This window comes from Pinus tabuliformis, chromosome J (assembly GCF_031772625.1).
Source record: "Pinus tabuliformis cultivar Carrire ecotype Pingquan chromosome J, CPIR1, whole genome shotgun sequence".
In the NCBI taxonomy this organism is placed as follows: domain Eukaryota; kingdom Viridiplantae; phylum Streptophyta; class Pinopsida; order Pinales; family Pinaceae; genus Pinus; species Pinus tabuliformis.
In genome coordinates, this window is record NC_142295.1 from 640,494,929 (window position 1) to 640,516,595 (window position 21,667).

At 37.1% G+C, this 21,667-nt stretch overlaps 1 protein-coding gene across 1 annotated transcript in view; it reads left to right on the forward strand.

The window, feature by feature from the left end:
* Window positions 1–21,667, forward strand: part of LOC149228557 (nucleolar complex-associated protein 3-like) — a 214,261-nt gene that overhangs the window by 94,849 nt on the left and 97,745 nt on the right. The window contains exons 8-9 of the mRNA XM_089380803.1: window positions 52–390; window positions 498–640. Of these exons, the coding sequence (XP_089236929.1) occupies window positions 52–390; window positions 498–640 (482 nt within the window). The remainder of the gene's footprint in view (window positions 1–51; window positions 391–497; window positions 641–21,667) is intronic.

The window sequence follows — 21,667 nt, forward strand, 5'->3', positions numbered from 1 at the left end:
ACAATGAAATAGCGTTTTAAGTAATTTAACTGTTTATTTCCATATTCTCAGGCGTATCAACCCAACAAATGGTGTCCGCATGCATCATGGGTTTGGACTAAGACCACTTCTTGTGCCTTGCTTGGATGGGTTAGGAAAATTTTCGCATTTGATCAATGTTGATTTTATGGGAGATCTGTTGGCACATCTCCAAAAACTTGCAGCTGCAGATAGCACATTGAATACTAGAAGCGGAACTTGTCTTCAATTAATGCTGACAGTTCCTGAACGCCTAAGATGCTGCATTGTGGCATTCAAAATTGTTCGAAGCAACCTTGATGCATTAAATATAGATCTTCGAGAGTTCTTTGTACAATTATATAATTTACTTCTTGACTGGGAACCTGAAAGGTTCTACTTTGAAGCCATTTTAAGAGAAATAATTTTCCTCAAATAGCTGCCTAGAATTCTTAGCAGTGCAAGGAAAAATATTTTGACTTCGTGGTGTCTGCTTCCAGGGACAATCACTGCGAAACACTTGCAGAAGCACTGCAAATAATGTTATGCCAGGGAAGACAACATGACATGCAGAGGGCAGCCGCTTTTACAAAACGACTGGCCTCGTTGTCGCTGCATTTTGAATCTGCTGAGGCTATGACTGGTAAAGTCTCGTTTCTGTGGATTTTGGCTGGTTTGCAGCGTGCACTCTGTTCTTCATGAGAATAACATTAGTCACTCTGTTTGTTGATTTTCTTTTTCGAAAAAATTGAATTGTATCAAATCTCATGCACAAGTAAAATTGAATTGTGCATGTGTTTTTTCCTATAAAAATCAGAAATACAAATGAGATCGCATTTATTAAACTTAAACATAAAAATATACACATGATAAGTGTAAAATTAACATGAAAACTTAAAAAGATAATAATTAAGGTTTTTTTAATATATATATATATATATATATATATATATATATATATATCAATGTTACCAGACTCGGAATCAGCAATAAATCGGCGAGGCAAAAGAGCGAAGAGTTTTAATCGCATCGGGGAAAAATTTGCAAAAAATTGGTGAATTCAATAAATAAAAATATACACATATATTGAATTAAAAAAAACATTTTTGCATTAATATTCGGTAAAGCCATGTCCAAACAATGCATAATATCAATAGATGTCCAAAATATCATGAATGAATAAGTATCTCATATATGTTATGAGTCCAAACATGATCCAAAGTACTGAGTCTTGACTCCTAACCAGTGACTACATAGAACCAGAAGCATATGCTTCTAAAAGTTTACAAAAAACTGCATACTAATTGGAAAAAAATCAGTAACTAAGAGTCTAAGACTCTTAAGAGTGAGAACTAGAAGCGATTCCTCCCACTCCTTCGCTTGCTTGACTCTCAAAGTTCTCCAAGTCATGTAGGCTTAAAAGAGGAGCCTCCTCTAATTGGACCCATTCTGCTGCATTTGTAGTTTGCAAATCTATCTCTTCAAGGTTGATTGATGAATGATCCAAACTTGTCATTATTGTGAGACATTGAAATGTGAATTGAAGTTTGACTTTGAACTTTAAAGTACAAATTAGATTATGAAACCTTCAAATTCAAGCTCTCACCTAGTATTTGCTTGTTGCGAAGTCGTAGATTGTAATGGACAAATACAAGGTCATTTAAGCGTTTTTGTGTCAATCGGTTGCGCTTCTTAGAATGTATTTTCTCAAACATGCTCCAGTTGTGCTCACAACCTGAAGCACTGCATGCTTGGTTTAAGATTTGAATGGCAAATCTCTTCAAATCTGTCGTATCACTACCAAAGTTTTGCCACCAAAGACCTAGCAAGTGGCAAGGGTTTGTGAGTAGAAGTACTAAATACTAAATAGTAAAAACTTAAAAAGACAACAAAATTTAATAAAACATTTAACATACAAAATAAAGTTTAAACAAATTTAATGAATTGATGAAGCCTTCAAGCCTCAAAGGGTACCTGGCAACATCTTAGACCTTTCTCGTATAGCATTGGTATAGGCAAACAACGTAGATGGCGCCCTATAATCTTGTAGTTGGGAAAAGACACAGCTTTGAAATTCTGGATCAGGGAAGCACCTTTCCATGCATGTCATAAGTCCTTTGCCAACCTCCCCATCCTCATTAAATTTGCTCTTTTCATAAAAATATTATGGGTTTAAGAAGTACCCAGCAGCATGTAAGGGGGAATGCAATTGCCTATCCCAACGTGAATCAATAATGTCCCAAAGAGGCATATATTTTGCCTCCTGATCCCCATACCTTCTTTTGATGGCCTCCTTTACGAGATCCATTGCCTCATAAATGTAACCCATGGCGGGCTTGTCACCATCAACCATCCTGAAAGTTCAAGCTTTCAAATTTAAAGAAATATGAAACATTGAAAATAAAAAAGCTGGAAATGAAATTTTAAAAATGAAAAAGTTAAGACTTGAAGTACCTGAGAACTCTAACAAGGGACTCCGTCACAACAATAATCTCTTTGACATCTTTTCAGAAATCGTCATTAAACACAAGTGCAACAATTTCAATGCCTTCAAGGACCTTGGAATGTTTAGATGGCATCCACTCAAGTCCTAAGAACATACTCTTCAGATTTATCTTTTGCTCAACCACCGATTGCAAAGATATGAAATTTGTTGCAAATCTAGTCACTGCAGGTCAAACAATTTCTTTACCTTCAGTGTATTTTTCTCATGGTGTTTAGGCCAATAGTGTGGTTGTATAGGTATTTGGTTATGGATTTTTCCTTCTCTACAACCTCATGTATCCAATGAAGCTTACCAATGTCCTTAAGCATTAAATCTATGCAATGGGCAACACAAGAGATCCATAAAATAGTGGGGTGCCTAATCTCAAAAAGTCTACCAGCAGCCATATAATTAGCTGCATTGTTAGTGACAATTTGTACAAGTTCTTCTCCCACTTCTTGAATGACTTCCTCCATTATTTCACAAAAAAGTTGGGTAGTCTTAATCTTGTCTGAAGCATCCACTGATTTGAGAAACATTATGTCTGCTGGACAAGATACAAGGAAATTTATTAAAGTTCTATTCCTTTGACCTGTCCATCCATCACTCATGATGGTGCACCCTATTTATACCCATGACATCTTCAACACTCTCTAACAACAAATCTGTCCTAAGGCTCTTTGATGAAAGGGCTTTGAACCCTGGACTTGCAACAACAAATGCATCAATCATATCTTGCCAATAAGGACTTTTGACACGGTGGAAAGGTATTCCAGAATAGTACCAAAAGTTAGCAATGGCCTTCCTTGCCTAACTATGGATATTTTTTTTTCCAACCAGTGGCATCTAAGGTAGGTTGGGAACTGGGTTTTGTGCGGGGAGCAAAAGAGGTGTTTATGTTTCCACCTCCAGTGTTGAAGGAAGGAGGATTCATTTGGCCTTGAGTTTGACTTGGACTGGGAGGCATGTGTGGGAAACTTGGGAACGACATTGAGGATTCAACAGAGGGAGATGACTAGTGGGTAGTGGAAGAAAAACCGTCAACTCCAAGAGTTCCTATTTCCCTATTTTGCTTTGCTTTCTTGGCATTATGCTGACGCAACATATTGATGGCCATGGTTGCTTGGTGTTTGACATTTTCATCAACCTTGCTGCAGAAACCTATATCATGGCCAAATATTTGTGCAAGGTGGAACTTGAATCTATAAATTCCTCCACTACATTTCGTTTTGCAAAATTTACAAAGGAGCTTGGCGTCTTCAGGGATCTTGTCACAATAAGCCCAAGCAAAGTCCTTCTCCGTCGGCATTGTTGTTGTTTTGGACTTGTGTTTAAATTGTGGCTTCTGTTAAGATTTGGAGTTGTGCCTTCTGTTTAATTTGGCTCCTGTAAAAGACAAAAAAATTAAAATAAAAAATGCCATATATAACTTTGTAGAAAAGAGGGTTGGTTTTAAAGGATATGAGATTTTGTTAAGGATCAAAGAGGACTCTGTCCAACAACACAAGCACATTTCGACCTAATATATCATATGACCTTGAAACACAATTAGGTATATACGAGGAAATGCTACCTAAAGGAGATACTATCAACATATATTCATATTGCATTGTAATATTGAATTTGCAAGTTCATTTAGCATATGAAAACTGAACCAATACATCAATAATAGATTTTGGAAGAACAAAAATACCCAAAGTTGTGAATGCATGGTTAAAGCCTTTGGAGTTGGCAAGACATTGACCAAGGAAGGAATGCTCGGTGGTTGGTATGAAACCATTTCTTTGTGCATTTTAAAAATCTATTTAAGCCCCATTTATAGGGTTGAAAAGTCATAACTAAAGGATGCTCTAGTGAAACTTGAAACTTCAATGGCACGGTGAAATCCACAATATTTTTTGAACATTCGATTGCTGAACAGTGAAACTTGAAACTTGCCATTGAAAACGACATTGACACTTCAATATAGTAATATACCTATTATTTAAGCTAAGTGCCAATGTACCTCGATTGTTGAACAGTGAAGCGGCTAAGCTTGAAGGTAACGCTGTTGAAGCGGCTAAGTTTGAAGGTAACACTGTAACACACACTGAAGGTGATGCGCGACTGCCCTAGGGCTGATATGGAGTCTGGACAGAGCACAATGCACATGTTGGCCACTGCCTGATATGGAGTCTGGACTTAGGCTCACGTTGGTGGTTGCCTGATATGGAGTCTGGACTGTGTAATAGTGAGTAGTGAATTAGTGACTGATTACTGAAAGTCTCGGCGTATGAGTTGTGGGCTTGAAGGTCTCGACGTACAAGTTGCGGAGTTGATTAATAAATTTTGGAACGATTGACGTTTAGTTTTTAGCAATGCGACATACCTAAATTTTAAAAACGCGTGCTCGTCGAGTCAAGGCGGAAATTGAATAAATCAGGAATCAATCGCAAGAATCGGCATTAATCGGCAAACTCGCGTTGACCACGAGTCAAACTTGGTCAACGCGAGTTTGACTCGTAAAGATTTGGATCAGATCATTTGGAGGGCGAGTAGATTCCGACTCGCGATTACTCGTGATTAATTGACGAGTCATGTTTCACTGATATATCTATATATATATATTATTTAATAAAAGAAATTATATTATTACCTCTCTCCCACACACACACATATATTCTATGAGAAATATCTCTATATTCCATATGAAGAATATACATGTTTTGGCCCTCGAGGGACTATCAAACAAGAAGGCTCGAAGCCATTACAAGGATAATACTCATTATGAGCTCAACATGTCACATGTAGGATTTGAACTTGGGTGGGTAGGATAACTCTCCCAACCACCCGAGCTATATATACAGGAGACTATTTAAATGGAGACATTGTGTGTGTGCATAAATGTTTTAAAACTTGGACCTAGCCTCAAAATCATTGAGGGCCTGCTTGGACTCAGCTCAAAATCGTTGAGGCCCTGCTTGGACTCAACTCAAAATCTAATTGTTTTTAATGTTATACTTGCTTTACTCAACAATACATAAAATATTAAAATTTTAATGAAAAAATATTTGAAAGATTTTGATTCATGATTCCTAACATTAGAGACAAAATATGCAAAAATATGCTAATGTATATACCATACAAGGGTGATTATATTAAAATGGCATTGGGTGCAATACCTATTTGAAACAAAATACATTGTCAATGAAGCTCTAAATGGCCTCCAATGTCTAAAACTCAACATGCTACAAGGATATGAGTGGATATGAGTATATCCTTGTAATGACTTACTAAATATCACTAGTTAACATGATCAATGATCAAGCTCATCACCATTTAGAGCAGGTGTCCTTTCATGACTGGGCATGTCTTTTAGACATGCCTTTTCACTTAACTTAATGACTACTTAACATAATCAATATTTGACTATTTAATATTTACATTTATTTTCTTGTTATGAATTATATTCATAACAGAGTAGCATCCAAGTCTGAAATTTCCTTGATTTACCCTCTAAATATTAATCATTAATCATCATCAGAATCGTCACTCTCATCCTCATTTGATCATTGATTTTCTATAGCTGTAGCTTGTCACATTGTAGGATGCAGTATAATACTATGATCTAGCATGTTATTTTGGAATATAAAGGCTCTTTTAGAGCATGCTCCTTGATGTTTGTAACATTTTTTGTTCAACGATGTTTTGCAATAAGTGCTATTTTGGTTATATGCACTATTACTTGCTATATAAATGAGAACTTTTGCATATTTGTGTATAAATGGTTTGGATTCATATGGATGTACATGAATATATATGATTTTTCTTTAAAATATGAATATTTTATGTGTTTTGGGTAAATCGTTTTTTTTTTTTTGGTTGAGTTTGTTATTTCCAGTTCTGATCGGTTCTCGGTCCACCAGGTTTTTCGGTTCAATGACCGGTTCGGTTTTGATAACATTGGTTTCGACCGAAAACTGTGGTATTTTGATGAGTTAAGTGGCTGTTTTGAGCCCGCTCAAGTGGCCAAGAAGGGGGTGGGTCCCTTCTATCGCCCAAAATTGCTTAATTAAACATTTTTCGTAGTGTTTATTTCTCTCCTAAGCTAGCTTCATTAAAAGAAAAATAAAAGCTCTGTAAAGTGCAATAGGTTGGGATTGCAGAAGGCTGAGGATCTTGTATATGTTCATTCAACCTATGCCTTGCGTCTCATAGGGGTGAAATTTATACAAGTGGACCTCATAAAGATTGGGCCGTGGAAACAAAATGTCGAGACTTAGAGCTCCCTTTTTCTCTACTTCCTCATTGCCAAAACTTGTTCCTTAGAATGTTTGAATTCAAGATATTAGGATTTGGTGAGGTCAACATCAAGAAAGAGCTTGTGTGGGAGGGAGGTGAATAGTCTCTTGTCTTGGAGGGTCTTGAGACCATCCTATTGTGTCCTAAAGCAAAGGAGTGGTGTCCAAATGGTGCCCTTTCAAGCTTGCTAAATGTAGATATCCTTTAGATTAAGGGTATCATGGCAATTGTACAAGGTGTTTGAAGAGGAGGTAGGGGTGGGGGCGGAGAGTCCACACACCTTAAGATTGAGCTCCTTGGCTTGTTGAATGCATTCCTCTATAGTCTAGGCCTAGACCATTTATTCCAATTCATTGAGCCAAGGTGAGGCATGGGATGGAGGGTGGTTTCCTTCTTTTGAACCATTTGCATCAAAGAATTAAGTGTTATCGCCTTCTATTTGAAGATGCTTGCTGAGACCTCTTCTCATCTTGCATGTTTTTAATTTTTGAGATATTAGATTCTATAGTGGAGGAGGGATCAAGTGGGATTAGGAAATGTGAGTTTTTTGGGCTATCCATTATCACCAATAGGTTTGGATTTATTCTACAAAGTAGGAGAAACTTGGGGGAGAAGCCAAAATAGTGTGTAACAACTTAGTGATTGTGGTGCGTTAATAACATGGTTGATCACTATTGCCATTCCCTTGCTATTCATGGTGTTTTCTATTGCTGATGACCAATTATTGGTTAGTGTTTCACTCATTATATGACTTTCTCTTATAGATTACTTTTTGTACTATGTTGCCACTCTTCCTTCTATTGCTATGTGTTTTTACATAAGCCCTCATTGACCCATAGTTTGTTGCATGCTTTTTTGTTAACACTTAATATTGTTGTTGCTACTATGTCCACTTGGAGAGACTATGGTGTTTGTTGGCAATGTTGTAAAAGGTTTATAATGAGATTGGGAAGGGAAAGGGGGGTAGTATGGGGCTGAAAGGGAGAGGGCGTGAAAGCTAGGGATGAGGGGAGTTGAGTAGGGTGCCATTGAGAAGAGTAGTAAGTCGCCTAAGTTAGGGCAACGAGCCTGATGCCACAAAATCTACTAGGCCTTGGAGAGGGAAACCTTACAAGGTATAAACTAGACAATGAGATAACAATGGGGTAGAGGCCCAATGTCACCTCAGCCATAACCCCCTACTCTTTATGGATTTTCACCGATGGGAGGAGTCCTAGTGGGAGAGAGATCACCTAAAATGGTAATGGTATGGATAACATACATGGTGATCTAACTAGAGCTCATTCAAGAGAGAGAGACATAGTAATGGTTCAAGGCTTCAAAGAAGCAAAACAATCTCAAAGAAAATCCCTAAAAAAACAAGGCTTAAGACCTAGGGTTTGAGGTTTTCGATGATAATAGGTGTTGTCAAGGTCAAGGCCAAAAGGAAAGGGTTTCTTATAATGAAAATAAGTTAATCCAAAGTTCATAAAACCCTCAAGGAAGTCCTTAAGTTGAGAGAATGAAGACTAGGGTTTCCCTTTTAGGGAAAATACCTAGGGCAAGAGATTTTATGTATGAAATTTGAGTGGATGCCACCAAATTGAGCGATTGTGGCAAACCAAGTCAACTTGATGTTTAAGCTCTCAAACCTTGAAAAACCCTCTTTTCTAGAAATTTGCAGCAAGCCCTAGTTTCTCCTCTATCCTTGAAGGGACTCGAATTTTAAAGAGAGGAAATGGATAAAATTTAGATTGATCACCAAAGACTTGGATTAGTGCCTTGCCCCTTGGGTAGATGGAGTCATGGATACCAAAGATATGCCAATAATGCTCTTTAGGAGGTTGGAATTTGATGCCCTAGCACAAATTTCAAACATTTACCCACTAAAGGAATAATGGAGTTTATGGGAAGAGCTTCAAAGAGTTTCATCACTAGGATAAATCTTACATTGTCATGTATGCGAAAATTCCTTGATTGCAATTACTGGATATTATTCTCCTAATTGTTGGCAATTTAATTGTTTATGACAACTAACAAATAATTCACAATTGCAATCTTCACCATAAAAATACGCATCAGAAAATGAAGTCAGGAACTGAGAAATAGATGCACACACATAAAAATCGACACTAATATTTTTGGACTAAAAAGTCCATGGAGAAACCTCGAAGCGAAAACCAGTGCAACAAATGAGGGTTTATTTTATTATTATGCAACATATTGTGGTAGGACAATATTCTGGATGCCAAACTGGCAATCCTTCGGCAAATACACTGGAAAAATATATGGGGATATTTTTCTCCCTCTACAAATTAACTGGGTCTCCCATTGGCTTGCTTGCATCCCTCACCATAAATGCGCACTACTGGCCTGGAACATTTCGCATTGCTTCCTAGTTGGCTCCAGATGAGCCACCCTACCTCTCTCTACCTCTGGAAAAATTTGCTCTACCTCTCGGATGATTTTTCCGGCATCTAGTAACTGAAATGACCTCTCTCTTGGCACTTGCATTGGGGTTTTTGGTTGCTCGCACTGATTGCATGCCCTCTTTGCAAAATAATTTCAGTCTTCCTTTTCAGTTTTCTCTGGTACTGGAAAACCATTGGGAAATTCTCTGGAATCCTCCACCTAAATTATTTGTTGCTCCCTCTCTTCGATGCTCTCTCTCTGGCTCGATCTTTTTCCCTTGCTGAATCACTGCAACTGGGTAGCTTGATCTGCCAAGATAACTCGCTCTTCCTCTTGTGTCTTTCTCCATCTCATCAACTTGCTCTTATAATCTCTCGCTAGAGCTTCAACAACCACAATTAGATCCTTATCAATGACTTAGATCATCTTAGACTTGATCCAAGTCATTTTCTGGAAGTCTCTAGAGTATAAGTTGAACTCCTTAATTAATTCACTTTAATAAGCCACTTTTCCTAAGTTAGACTTAGGAAATATTTAAATGATGACTAATTAATTTAATTAAGGTGTTTTACAAGCTTATCTCACGAAACCTCTTATGGGTTATGGAGATCTCGTGTTCCTTAGCCTCTTATACACAAATCGAGACTAGAACACCTCTCTGATGCTACCAAATCAATAAAAAAATAACAATGTATGAATAATGCATGCAATTTTCTTCTAACGAGCATTGAATAGATACTGATCAAAATTTAGGGCACAATTTAGCATAGATTAGAGTTACTCATTCCATACATTAGGCATGAAAAGAAAGATTGGCACAATTAACTCATCTTATTCAGCGAATTCATATTTATTATTATTAAAAGATAGAAGATGATTACAATTTGTGGGGGCCTCTGGCTTTATACTGCCTTGGGTGCCTCTTGGTGAATGGGCATGATCAAAGATCATGCCCTTTGCCTAATAACTACTAATTAATTAATTTTTTTTGTATAACATTGCCTTCCTCTCAAAAAATGCTTTGTCCTCAAAGCATACGTAACGACGGATGTTGTTGACGAAATGGTTCAGTCTCCGAAGAAGCTTCTTCTTCTGGTAAGTCCTTCCACTTGATCAAGTATTCCTTGATTACACGAGATCAAAACTTCTTTTCCCTGATGGATATGATACCTTCTAGTTCTAAAATGACCCTTCCTTCATCATCTAAGGATGGAAGTGTTATTTGTGCTGATTGATGGTTGCCTAGTGCCCTTTTAAGGTAGGATACATGGAAGACGTTGTGAACTCTACTTTTATCCGGAAGGCTTAAACTATATGCAACTTGTCTTATCTTTTTGTTGATCTGGTATGGTCCATAGAACTTTGGTGCTAATTTATTTTTTCCTTTTTGTTTCAAGGACAACTGTTTGTATGGCTAGAGCTTGACAAATACCCATTCTCCAACTTCAAATTCTCTTTCGGTTCTGTTTTGGTCAGCTTGTTGCTTCACACGGTTTCTTGCATTATTTAATTTTTTTTTTTAGGGTTTGGACGATTTGTTGGGTTTCTTCTAGTTGGTTTTTAACAACTAGTAGATTTGTCTAGATGATAGCTAGATCCTTCCATTTTGGAGGTTCGTACCCATACAAAGCTTGAAATGGAGTCTATTTTTGCTGACGTATGATAAGTAGAATTATACCACCATTTAGCTAGATGTAACCATTGAGCCCACTTATTTTGTTTTTCTGTAGTGTAACAACGTAGGTAGGCTTCCAAACATTTATTGACAACCTCCGTTTGTCCATCTGTTTGAGGGTGGTAAGTAGAACTCATATTTAGGTAGGTTCCTATATGGTTGAACAATTCTTTCCAAAAATTACCCTTAAATTTGGCATCTCTATCACTCACAATAACTTTCGAAAAACCGTGTAATTTATAAATGTTTTTGTAAAATATCTCTGCGATTTGTTTCGCTAAGTCTGATTTCTTCATTGCAATAAAGTGAGCATATTTGGTGAGTCTGTCGACTACTACGAAAATCTTATCCTTGCCTTCAGATACAGGTAATCCCTTAGTAAAGTCCATTGATATTTCTTCCCATTTCTGATTCGGAATGTTTAAGGGGTGAAGTAATTTAGGTGTCATAATATTTTCACTTTTATTTCTTTGATATGTGTCACATTCCGCTACATATTTCTAAATATCGTGACTCATCCCCTTCCAAAAGGATGATTGACGTGCACTGTAGTAAGTTTTAAAGAATCCTACATGTCCGGCTGACAGTGAATTATGTGACTCCTTGAGTATCTTGGATTTAAACTTGGAGTTTGAATTCAGATAGATTCTTCCTCTGTACCATAGAATATCATTCTTCCATTCAAATTTTGAGTTGTCTGGAAGGTTATTGATTATCGCAGTTATTTCTTGATCCTTGGCATACTCACTTCGAATCTCATTAAGTCATTATGGAACAACAATCAAGACTACAAGTAATGCTAGTTTTTCGTCCTTCCTAGATAGGGAATTTGCTACTACATTGTCTTTTCCCCTTTTATGTAGTATCTCCATGTCAAAGGCGACAATTTTTTCAATCCATTTTTTTCTTCTTTGGAAAGTGTTTTTTGTTGAAGGAGGTGCTGGACACTGTTATGGTCTGTTCGAATGGAGAACTTACTTCCCAAAAGATATTGTCTCCACTTAGCTAGTGCGTGCATAATAGCGAGCATTTCCTTGTTGTATGTGGGCTTAAGACGTTCTCTTTTATTGAGCTTCCTGCTTTCAAAAGCTATTGGATGCCCCTCTTGCATTAACACTGCACCTATACCGAACCCGAAAGCATCACACTCAATGATAAATGGTTTAGAGAAATCTGGCGTTGCCAATACCGGGGCGTTAGACGTAACTTCAATTCTTCAAAACACCTTCCTGCTTCCTCATTCCATTGAAATGGATTCTTCTTTAAAAGGTTTGTTAGAGGTGGAATTATATGTGCATAGTTTTTAATAAATCTTCAGTAATATCCAGTCAATCCTAAGAACCCTCTTAGCTTGGATATAGTAACTGGTTTGGTCCATTCCTTTATAGCTTTGATTTTATTAGGGTCCACTTTTACTCGTTCATGGGATATTATGTGTTTGAGATATTCTACTTCTTGCTTCCCAAAGGTGCATTTGAATTTCTTGGCGTAGAACTAATGCTCTTTCACTAGTGTAATAACTTTATGCAGATGTTGTAGGTGCTCCTTCCAAGTTTACTGTAAATTAAAATATCATCCAAGAATACTAATACAAACTTCCTAAGATATGGACATAATAACTCGTTCATAGTGGCTTGGAATGTTGCTGGTGCATTGGTTAACCCAAAGGGCATTACTTTAAATTCGTAGTGACCTTCGTGTGTTCGGAACACCGTTTTTGATATGTCTTCCAACTTGATTATGATTTGGTAATAGCCCGATCTTAAGTCCAATTTTGAGAAGTATTTTGCGCGATGTAGTTCATCCAACATTTTGTCGATAAAGGGAATTGGGAATTTGTTTTTAATTGTTATTTTGTTTAATCCTCTATAATCAATGCATAGCCTGAATGATCCATCTGTCTTCCTTACCAATACCACTGGAGCAACATACAAACTCTTACTTTTCGAGATAATCCCACATTTTAAAAGGCCTAGGATTAATCTCTCAATTTCAGTCTTTTGGTGGTGTGGATATCGATACGGCTTGATGTTGACGGGGTCTGATCTTACTTTGACTTCTATTGCATGCTTGATTTCCCTGTTAGGAGGTATTTCCATTGGCAGGTCTTGGAATACCTTTTCATGCTTCTAAATTAGCTCTTGTACTTTTGGTGACTCTTCACTGATCATGTTTGCGGATAACATTTCTAATTGGTGACATTGTACTACATAAGCTGGTGCTGCTTTTCGAATTATCTTCATCACCTGGGTTGATGACACGATTTGATTCTTTGGTGCTTGGAATCCGTATAACTTATACCTCAGCCCTTCCTAGTTAAAGCTTATGAACTGCTCTTGATGGTTGGCAGAGTAAGTCCCTAGGGGTCGTAGCCATTGGATGCCTAAGACCACATCTACTCCTAATGGTACTGTGAAGAACGGGGATTCTAAATTAAAGTCTTAAATTTGCAATTTGACCTTATGGCATTTCCCTGCCTTTTCAATCTTCTTACCGTCGGCTACCATCACCTTCATCTTGGGCAAGGGGAATGAGAAAATGTTGAGTCTCTTTGCCACGGTTGCATCTAAAAAATTGTGGGTGCTATTGGAGTCGATGAGAACCACTACGTTGTTCTTCTTTATATGTCCTTTTAATTTTAAACTCTGGTGTTGTGATATACCTATCATAGCTGATAGTGACACTTGTGGAATATTTCTGTCATCTAATTCTGGAGAGAATTTTGGGACATCTTCTATTCCTTCTATGTCTGATTCATCATTGTTTGAATCATTAGTTGCTTCACAGTTATATAGGTTCTTCGATTCTTTTCCTTTAGCACACCTATGTTTAGGGTCCCACTTCTCGCCACAACATTTGCATTTGCCTTCTTTTATCCTTTGCATTTCCATGTTAGATTTTTCGCCTTCACGAAGATGTGGTGGAACATATCTTGTATTATTGTATTCACAGACTGGGGCATTCTTCGTCTCGAATATACTTTTTCCGGTTTTGACCACAGTATCTGTTCAAATTTCTTTTCAACAACTTTTGCTTTTTGTCTTGCTACTTCTATTGATGTAATGTCATGAAGCTCAAGTTCTACTCATAGATGAGTTTTAAGTCCAAAGATGTATGATTGAATTAGACGAGATTCTGATAACCCAGGTACTCATGTTGCTAAGGTCTCCCATCCTCGAGTGTACTCATCCACATTTCCTTTTTGTCGCAATTTGATGAGTGTTGAAAATAACTCTTCTTTCTTTACACCTTGGAATCTTTTAAAGAATTTATCATTAAATTTTCTCCAACTGATGGCAATGATCGTCTTCTTCCACCACATTTGCCAATTAGATGCTTGGCCTTCCATTTTCATGGAAGCGTGTCTAATCTTTTCGTCATCATTGTCAATATCGTAAATCTCGAAATATTCTTTTGCTTTATTCAGCCACGCAACACTACATTTTTCGTTACCATCAAATTTGGGTAGCTCGATTTTTGCTCTTCGTTGATACGTTGCTAACAGTGGAGCGAAGAGAGGGTATTGATTGGTGAATGTATTCCAGAGTTGCTTATTTGAAAAAGTCGAGTTACTATTTCCTTGATGGTGCATGGATGATTTTTTTGGAGACTCCGCTTTTTCATGAGAATTTGCTGAATTTGTTGAATTTGATGAATTGTGCTGTTGATTACCTCCATCATCTTGGAGTAGTTGTTCGGGAGTAACCTTCATCCTGTCACACAAAATGTTTAACAATTAACATTGTCATTGTTTGATTATGATTTATTTAGGATTTGATATGGTTTTGCCCGAGCTGTTGTTCCATCCGATTTGTCGTTGCTGAAGCTTCTTGATATCGTCAGAATGTCCGGTAACCTTACTTTCGAGATCGACTAATTTTTGGTTGAAATCATCGGAGTGGCTAGTAATCCTATTCTCAAGATCAATCAGTTTTTTCCTGAAATCGGTCATTGTTATTGACGACATTGAACAGGTTTGTGGGGGTGTATATTTGTCTACCAACTTTTAATTTGAATTTTTTCTTTATAATTAAAAATATTTAAATTAAATTAACTAATTTAATTATATAACATATAGTTTTTTTAAGTAATAATTAAATTAAATTAATTAAGTTAATTATATAACATATATATATCTATATATATATATTTTTTAATTAATAATTAAATTAAATTAATTAATTAAATTATATATATTTTCTTTATAAAGTATTCTAACTATGTGCTGGATGTTATAAAAACGGTGTGCTGGACGGACACTATGTGTTGGACGGACAATAGGGAACAAGGCCGAATGAATGACAGATAAGGGGACGTGGTGGAAGAGCGGGGGCACAGGTAGACGACGGTGAAGACGGGGCACAAATCAGTTTGACAAGAGGTGGAGTCAAAGGCGGTGTCGAGGTGGCTACGGAATGGAGGTGGTTGGATGGTGGAACAAACGAGCGGATGGCTGGACAGGAAAAGATGAGTGGTAAGTGTTGGACGTTGGACAGGAACAATGAAAGAAGTGGGGCTATCAAACAGTGTGGGGATGGTAGATGATAGGGAAGTTGACAACAACAATGGAACTGTGACCAAAATGAAATCGGATTGTGTAGCTCCAGACCAAGAATGAACTGCTCCGATACCAGATGGCACAAATAACTCATCTTATTCAACAAATTCATTTTTTTATTATTAAAAGATAGAAGATGATTGGAATTTGTGGGAGGCCCCTGGCTTTATACTGCCTTGGGTGCCTCTTGGTGAATGGGCATGATCTTTGATCATGCCCTTTGCCTAATAACTAATCATTAATTAATTTTTTTATATAACAAAGATCTTCAACAATAAAGCACTTACAAGATAATTTAGCAAGAAATTCCATCCATTATGCCAAGAATAGCTCAAAAGATGTCCAAAAATGAGCTCCAAATATCAAAATGCATCCAATGATCAAAGAAAAGAACAAGTGCAAGTCTCTCCAAGGAGGTTGAAATGCTAAGTGAGTGATGTTGAGAGATTCAAATGACATCTTTCTAATATATATGAGTCCTAATATGAGTTATTATGCCTACAAACCCATAAAATCATAAAGTGGTAGGAAAGAAAAACACCCCTAGGTCACAGGCCAACTGTTAATTTTAGGTAACAATGGTATGTTCTATGCTTTAGAGCAATTTTAATTCAATTTCTTTATTAGCCCAATATCAATATCCAGTTTAGCAATCACATCAACATGATAGTAAAATGCAGATAGAACATCAACATAAACAATAGAAGACAAGCCAAGACAAGAGGACACAAGATTTGGCACCAGCGATGGACAAACCCCAATGTGGTGAAACCCTTGATCAATTCTTCTTATATTTTTCAATAGTTCAACAAAGAGAGAGATAGTACAATAAACAAATCTGATAATTTATGATAGTAGCAAAAGAGCCCTAACTAGAAAAGTCAATGCTGGTCAACATGGAAAAATTCTTCCTCAAATCAGCTTTGTGAAACCTAGTCAAATTTGGCCTCCAACAGCAAGTCTAATCAGACCAAAGCAGTCCGAAAAAGTCCAGTCAAAACTGGGCAACGAAAGTCAACCCTGCGGCCAGCCCTAGTACAGTCAATGCTGGTCAAACAGGAGGTCAAATTGCCTCGATTCTTATGCCCCGATCTGCAGCCTGCTAGAACAGAATTCCTCCACCCAAAATCGCAGCAAAACAAGTCAATGCTTGGTCAACGCAACCGAAAAACAACCTCTGATATTTCCAGTCAAACCTGGTCAACGCTGAAATAGAAAATGACTCTCCTTTCCTTAGCACGTGTGGAGAGAGAAGCTGCCCAAAAATGCGTACCCAATCACAAGAGGAGAGAGAGATGTGACATGAGTTAATGGTGAAAATGACTTGAGGTCTCCTCCTTTTATATGCAACATTGAGGATGAGTTGGGGGTTTGAATGCATGTTTTGCGTGCTGGCCGACCTTGACAATTTGTCCATAATATAAATAAATTCACATCTTCATTTGTACATGTCGGAATCAGATGATATTTAAATCAATCCTACACCTCTGGAAGAGAGGAATCCAAGAAAAATATCAACTGTCATAAATAAGATGACCCATGTGGAGTTTGGCCCTAGTTGCCAATTTTAACACTCTCTCTCAACTAGAGAGATCTCCATTCGCTAATCCATCTACTCGTCAGTACTATCTCTGCCATCAATGCATTGCTCTACTCTGCTGAAATATGAAGAAGAAGAAATGATCGAGAATGTATCATACCATTCTCTGCTGACCCGAAGTCAGTTCCAATTGATCCCAGATCAATATCGGTCATCCTAGCATAGGGAGTACGATAGTACATGATGTGTCAATTAGTAGTACTATGGTCCCTATCCTCATTTCCCTACTCATTGGCCAGATCAAAGGTACTTCCCAAGTTCCCATGAGTCCCAGACAATGTTTTTAAAACCAGAACCGGGGTCCACCTAATGAACCGGTTTATCGATCAGAACCGGTCGAACCAGGACTAGTTAGGTCTAAATGATCCAGTTTTAGAAAATGAAGTGAAGACTTCTAGATGCACAGAGAAATATATATATATATATATATATATATATTTATTAATAATTAATTGACAGATGATGATTGTTTACAATGGGGGTTCCTGGCTTATATACCGCCATGGGCACCCTTTGGGGAAAGGGCATGATCTTATGATCGTGCCCTTTCGTCTAATTAACCTAAAATTAAATAATAACCCTAAAATTAAATACTAAATAATTTTTTACATAACATTGCCTTCCTCTCGAAAGAATGCTTTGTCCTCAAAGCATACGTAACGATAAATGTTGTTGACAAAATGATTCATTCTCCCAAGAAGCGTCTTCTTCGAGTAAGTCCTTCCACTTGATCAGATATTCCTTGATTGTATGATGTCAAAGCTTTCTTTCTCTAGTAGATAAAATACCTTCTGGTTCTAGAATGACCCTTCCCTCATCATCCAGGGATGGAAGCATTGTTTGCGCTGATTGATTGTTTCCTAGTGCCCTTTTAAGGCAGGATACATGGAAGACGTTGTGAACACGACTTGTCTCTGGAAGGCTTAAACCATACGCAACTTGGCTAATCTTTTTGTTGATCTGATAAGGTCCATAGAACTTTGGTGCCAACTTGTTTTTTCCTTTCTGTTTTAAGGATAATTGTTTGTATGGTTGGAGCTTGACAAACACCCATTCTCCAACTTCAAACTCTCTTTCAGTTTTGTTTCGGTCTGCTTGTTGCTTCATACGATTCCTCGAATTATTCAAGTTTTCTTTTAATATTTGGACGATTTTTTGGTTTCTTCTAGTTGATCTTTAACATCAGGTAGATTTGTCTGAAGAAGAGCTAGATCCTTCCATTTTGGGGGTTCATACCCATATAAAGCTTGAAATGGCGTCATTTTTGCTGACGTATGATAAGTGGAATTATACCACCACTCAACAAGATGTAACCATTGAGCCCACTTATTTTGTTTTTCTGTAGTGTAGCAACGTAGGTAGGCCTCCAAACATTTATTGGCAACCTCTGCTTGGCCATCTGTTTGAGGGTGATAAGCGGAACTCATATTTAGGTAGGTTCCTTTATGGTTGAACAATTCCTTCCAGAAATTGCCCTTGAACTTGGCATGTCTATCACTCACAATGACTTTCAGAAAACCGTGTAACTTATATATATTTTTGCAAAATATTTCAGCGATTACTTTTGCTAAGTATGATTTCTTTATTGCCATAAAGTGAGCATATTTGGTGAGTCTGTCGACTACTACGAAAATCTTGTCCTTGCCTTCATATACTGGTAATCCTTCGGTTAAGTCCATCGAGATTTCTTCCCATTTCTGATTTGGAATGTTTAAAGGGTGAAGTAATCCCGGTGTCATAATATTTTTACTTTTATTCCTTTGACATGTGTCACATTCTGCTACATACTTCTGAATATCGCGATTCATTCCCTTCCAAAAAAAGGATTGACGTGCATTGTAGTAAGTCTTAAAGAATCCTACATGTCCAATTGACGGTGAGTCATGTGATTCCTTGAGTATCTTAAATTTAAACTTGGAATTTGTATTTAGATAGATTCTTCCCTTGTACCATAGGATATCATTCTTCCACTCAAATTTTGAGTTGTTGGGAAGGTTATTGATTATTGCCGTTTTTTCTGCATCCTTGGCATACTCACTTCGAATTTCGTTAAGCCACTCAGGAACAACAACCAAAATTGCAAGTAGTGTTGGTTCTTCATCTTTCCTGGATAGGGCATTTGCTACTACATTGTATTTACCTCTTTTATGTGGTATTTCCAAGTCAAAAGCGACAATTTTTTCAATCCATTTTTGTTGTTCTTCGAAAAGTGTTTTTTGTTGAAGGAGATGATGGAGACTGTTGTGGTTTGTTCGAATGGAAAACTTACTTCCCAAAAGATATTGCCTCCACTTAGCTAGTGCGTGCATGATAGCGAGCATTTCTTTGTTGTATGTGGATTTGAGGCGTTCTCTTTTGTTGAGCTTCCTACTTTCAAAAGCTATTGGATGTCCTTGTTGCATAAATACTGCACCTTTACTGAATCCGGAAGCATCACACTCAATGATAAATGGTTTAGAAAAATCTGGTGTTGCTAATACAAGAGCATTAGACATAATTTCCTTTAATTTTTCAAAACACCTTCCTGCTTCCTCATCCCATAGAAATGTATTCTTCTTTAAAAGATTTGTTAGAGGTGCAGTTATATGTGCTTAGTTTTTAATAAACCTTCGGTAATATCCAGTCAAACCTAAGAACCCTCTTAGCTTGGATATATTTACAAGTTTTGTCCATTCTTTTATATCTTTGATTTTATTAGGGTCCACCTTTACGCCTTCATGGGATATAATGTGTCCAAGCTATTCTACTTCTTCCTTTCCGAAGGTGCATTTGGATTTTTTTGCATAAAATTGATGTTCTTTAAGTAGTGTAAGAACTTTGTCCAGATGTCGCAAGTGCTCTTTCCAAGTTTTACTGTAAACTAGAATATCGTCAAAGAATACTAATACAAACTTCCTAAGATGTGGACGAAATAATTCATTCATAGTTGCTTGAAACATTGCTGGTGCATTGGTTAATCCAAACGACATTACTTTAAATTCATAGTGACCTTCATGTGTTCGAAATGCAGTTTTTGGTATGTCTTCCAATCTGATTCTAATTTTATAGTAGCCTGATCTTAAGTCCAATTTTGAGAAGTACCTTGCGCCATGTAGCTCATCCAACATTTCGTTGATAAAGGGAATTGGGAACTTGTTTTTGATTGTTATTCTGTTTAATCCTCTATAATCAATGCATAGCCTGAATGAACCATCCTTCTTTCTTACCAATACCACTGGAGCAGCGTACTTTTCGAGATGATCCCACACTTTAAAAGGTCTTGGATTAATCTCTCAATTTCCGTTTTTTGGTGATGTGGATATCGGTAAGGCTTGATGTTAACGAGGTCTGACCCTGCCTTGACTTCTATTGTATGCTCAATTTCCCTATTATGCGACATCTTCATAGGTAGGTCTTGAAATACTTTTTCATGCTTCCGAATTAGATCTTGTATCTCTGGTGACTCCTCATTGGTCATATTTTCAGATAACATTTCTAATTGGTGACATTGTACTACATAAGCGGGTGCTCCTTTTCGAATCATCTTCATCATTTGACATGATGATACAATTTGATTCTCTGGTGCTTGGAATCTGTGTAATTTGTACTTCTGACCTCCTCATTTGAATTTTATAAATTGTACTTGATGGTTGGCGGCATAAGTACCTAAGTTCGTAGCCATTGGATACCTAAGACTACATCTACTCCTCCCAATGATATCGTGAAGAACGAAGACTCTAAATTAAGGTCTTGAATCTGCAAATTGACCTTATGGCATTTCCCCACCTTTTCAATCTTCTTACTGTAAGCTACCATCACTTTCATGTTTGGTAAGGGAAATGAAAAAATATTGAGTCTCTTTGCCATGGTTGCATCTAAAAAATTGTGTGTGCTACCAGAGTCGATGAGAACTACTATGTTGTTCTTCTTTATGTGTCCTTTTAACTTTAAGGTCTGAGGTTGTGATATACCTGTCATAGCTGATAATGACACTTGCAGAATACTTCTGTCATCTAATTTTGGGGCATCTTCTATTTCTTCTATGTCAGAATCTTCACTGTTTGAATCATTGGTTGCTTCACAATTATATAGGTTCTTTGGTTCTTTTCCTTTAGCACATCTATGTTTGGGGTCCCACTTCTCACCACAACGTTTGCATTTACCCTCTTTTATCCTTTGCGTTTCCACATTAGATTTTTCATCTTCACAACGATGTGGTGGAACATATCTTGTATTGTTTGAGTCTGCATACTGGGGTATTCTTCGTCTTGAATATGTTTTTTCCAATTTTGACCAAAATATTTGTTCGAATTTCTTTTCAGCTGTTTTTGCTTTTTGTCTTGCTACTTCTATTGATGTAATGTCATGCATCTCAAGTTCTACTTGTAAATGGGTTTTGAGTCTCGAGATGTATGATTGAATTAGACGAGATTCTGATAACCCAGGTACTCGTGTTACTAAGGTCTCCCATTCTTGAGTGTATTCGTCCACACTTCCTTTTTGTCGTAATTTGATGAGTTTTGAAAAGAACTCTTCTTCCTTTACACCTTGGAATCTTTTAAAGAATGCATCCTTAAATTTTCTCCAACTAATGACGTGTGTTGTCTTTTTCCACCACATATACCAATTATATGCTTCCCCTTCCATTTTCATGGATGCGTGCTTGAGCTTTTCGTCATCATCATTGATGTCATATATCTC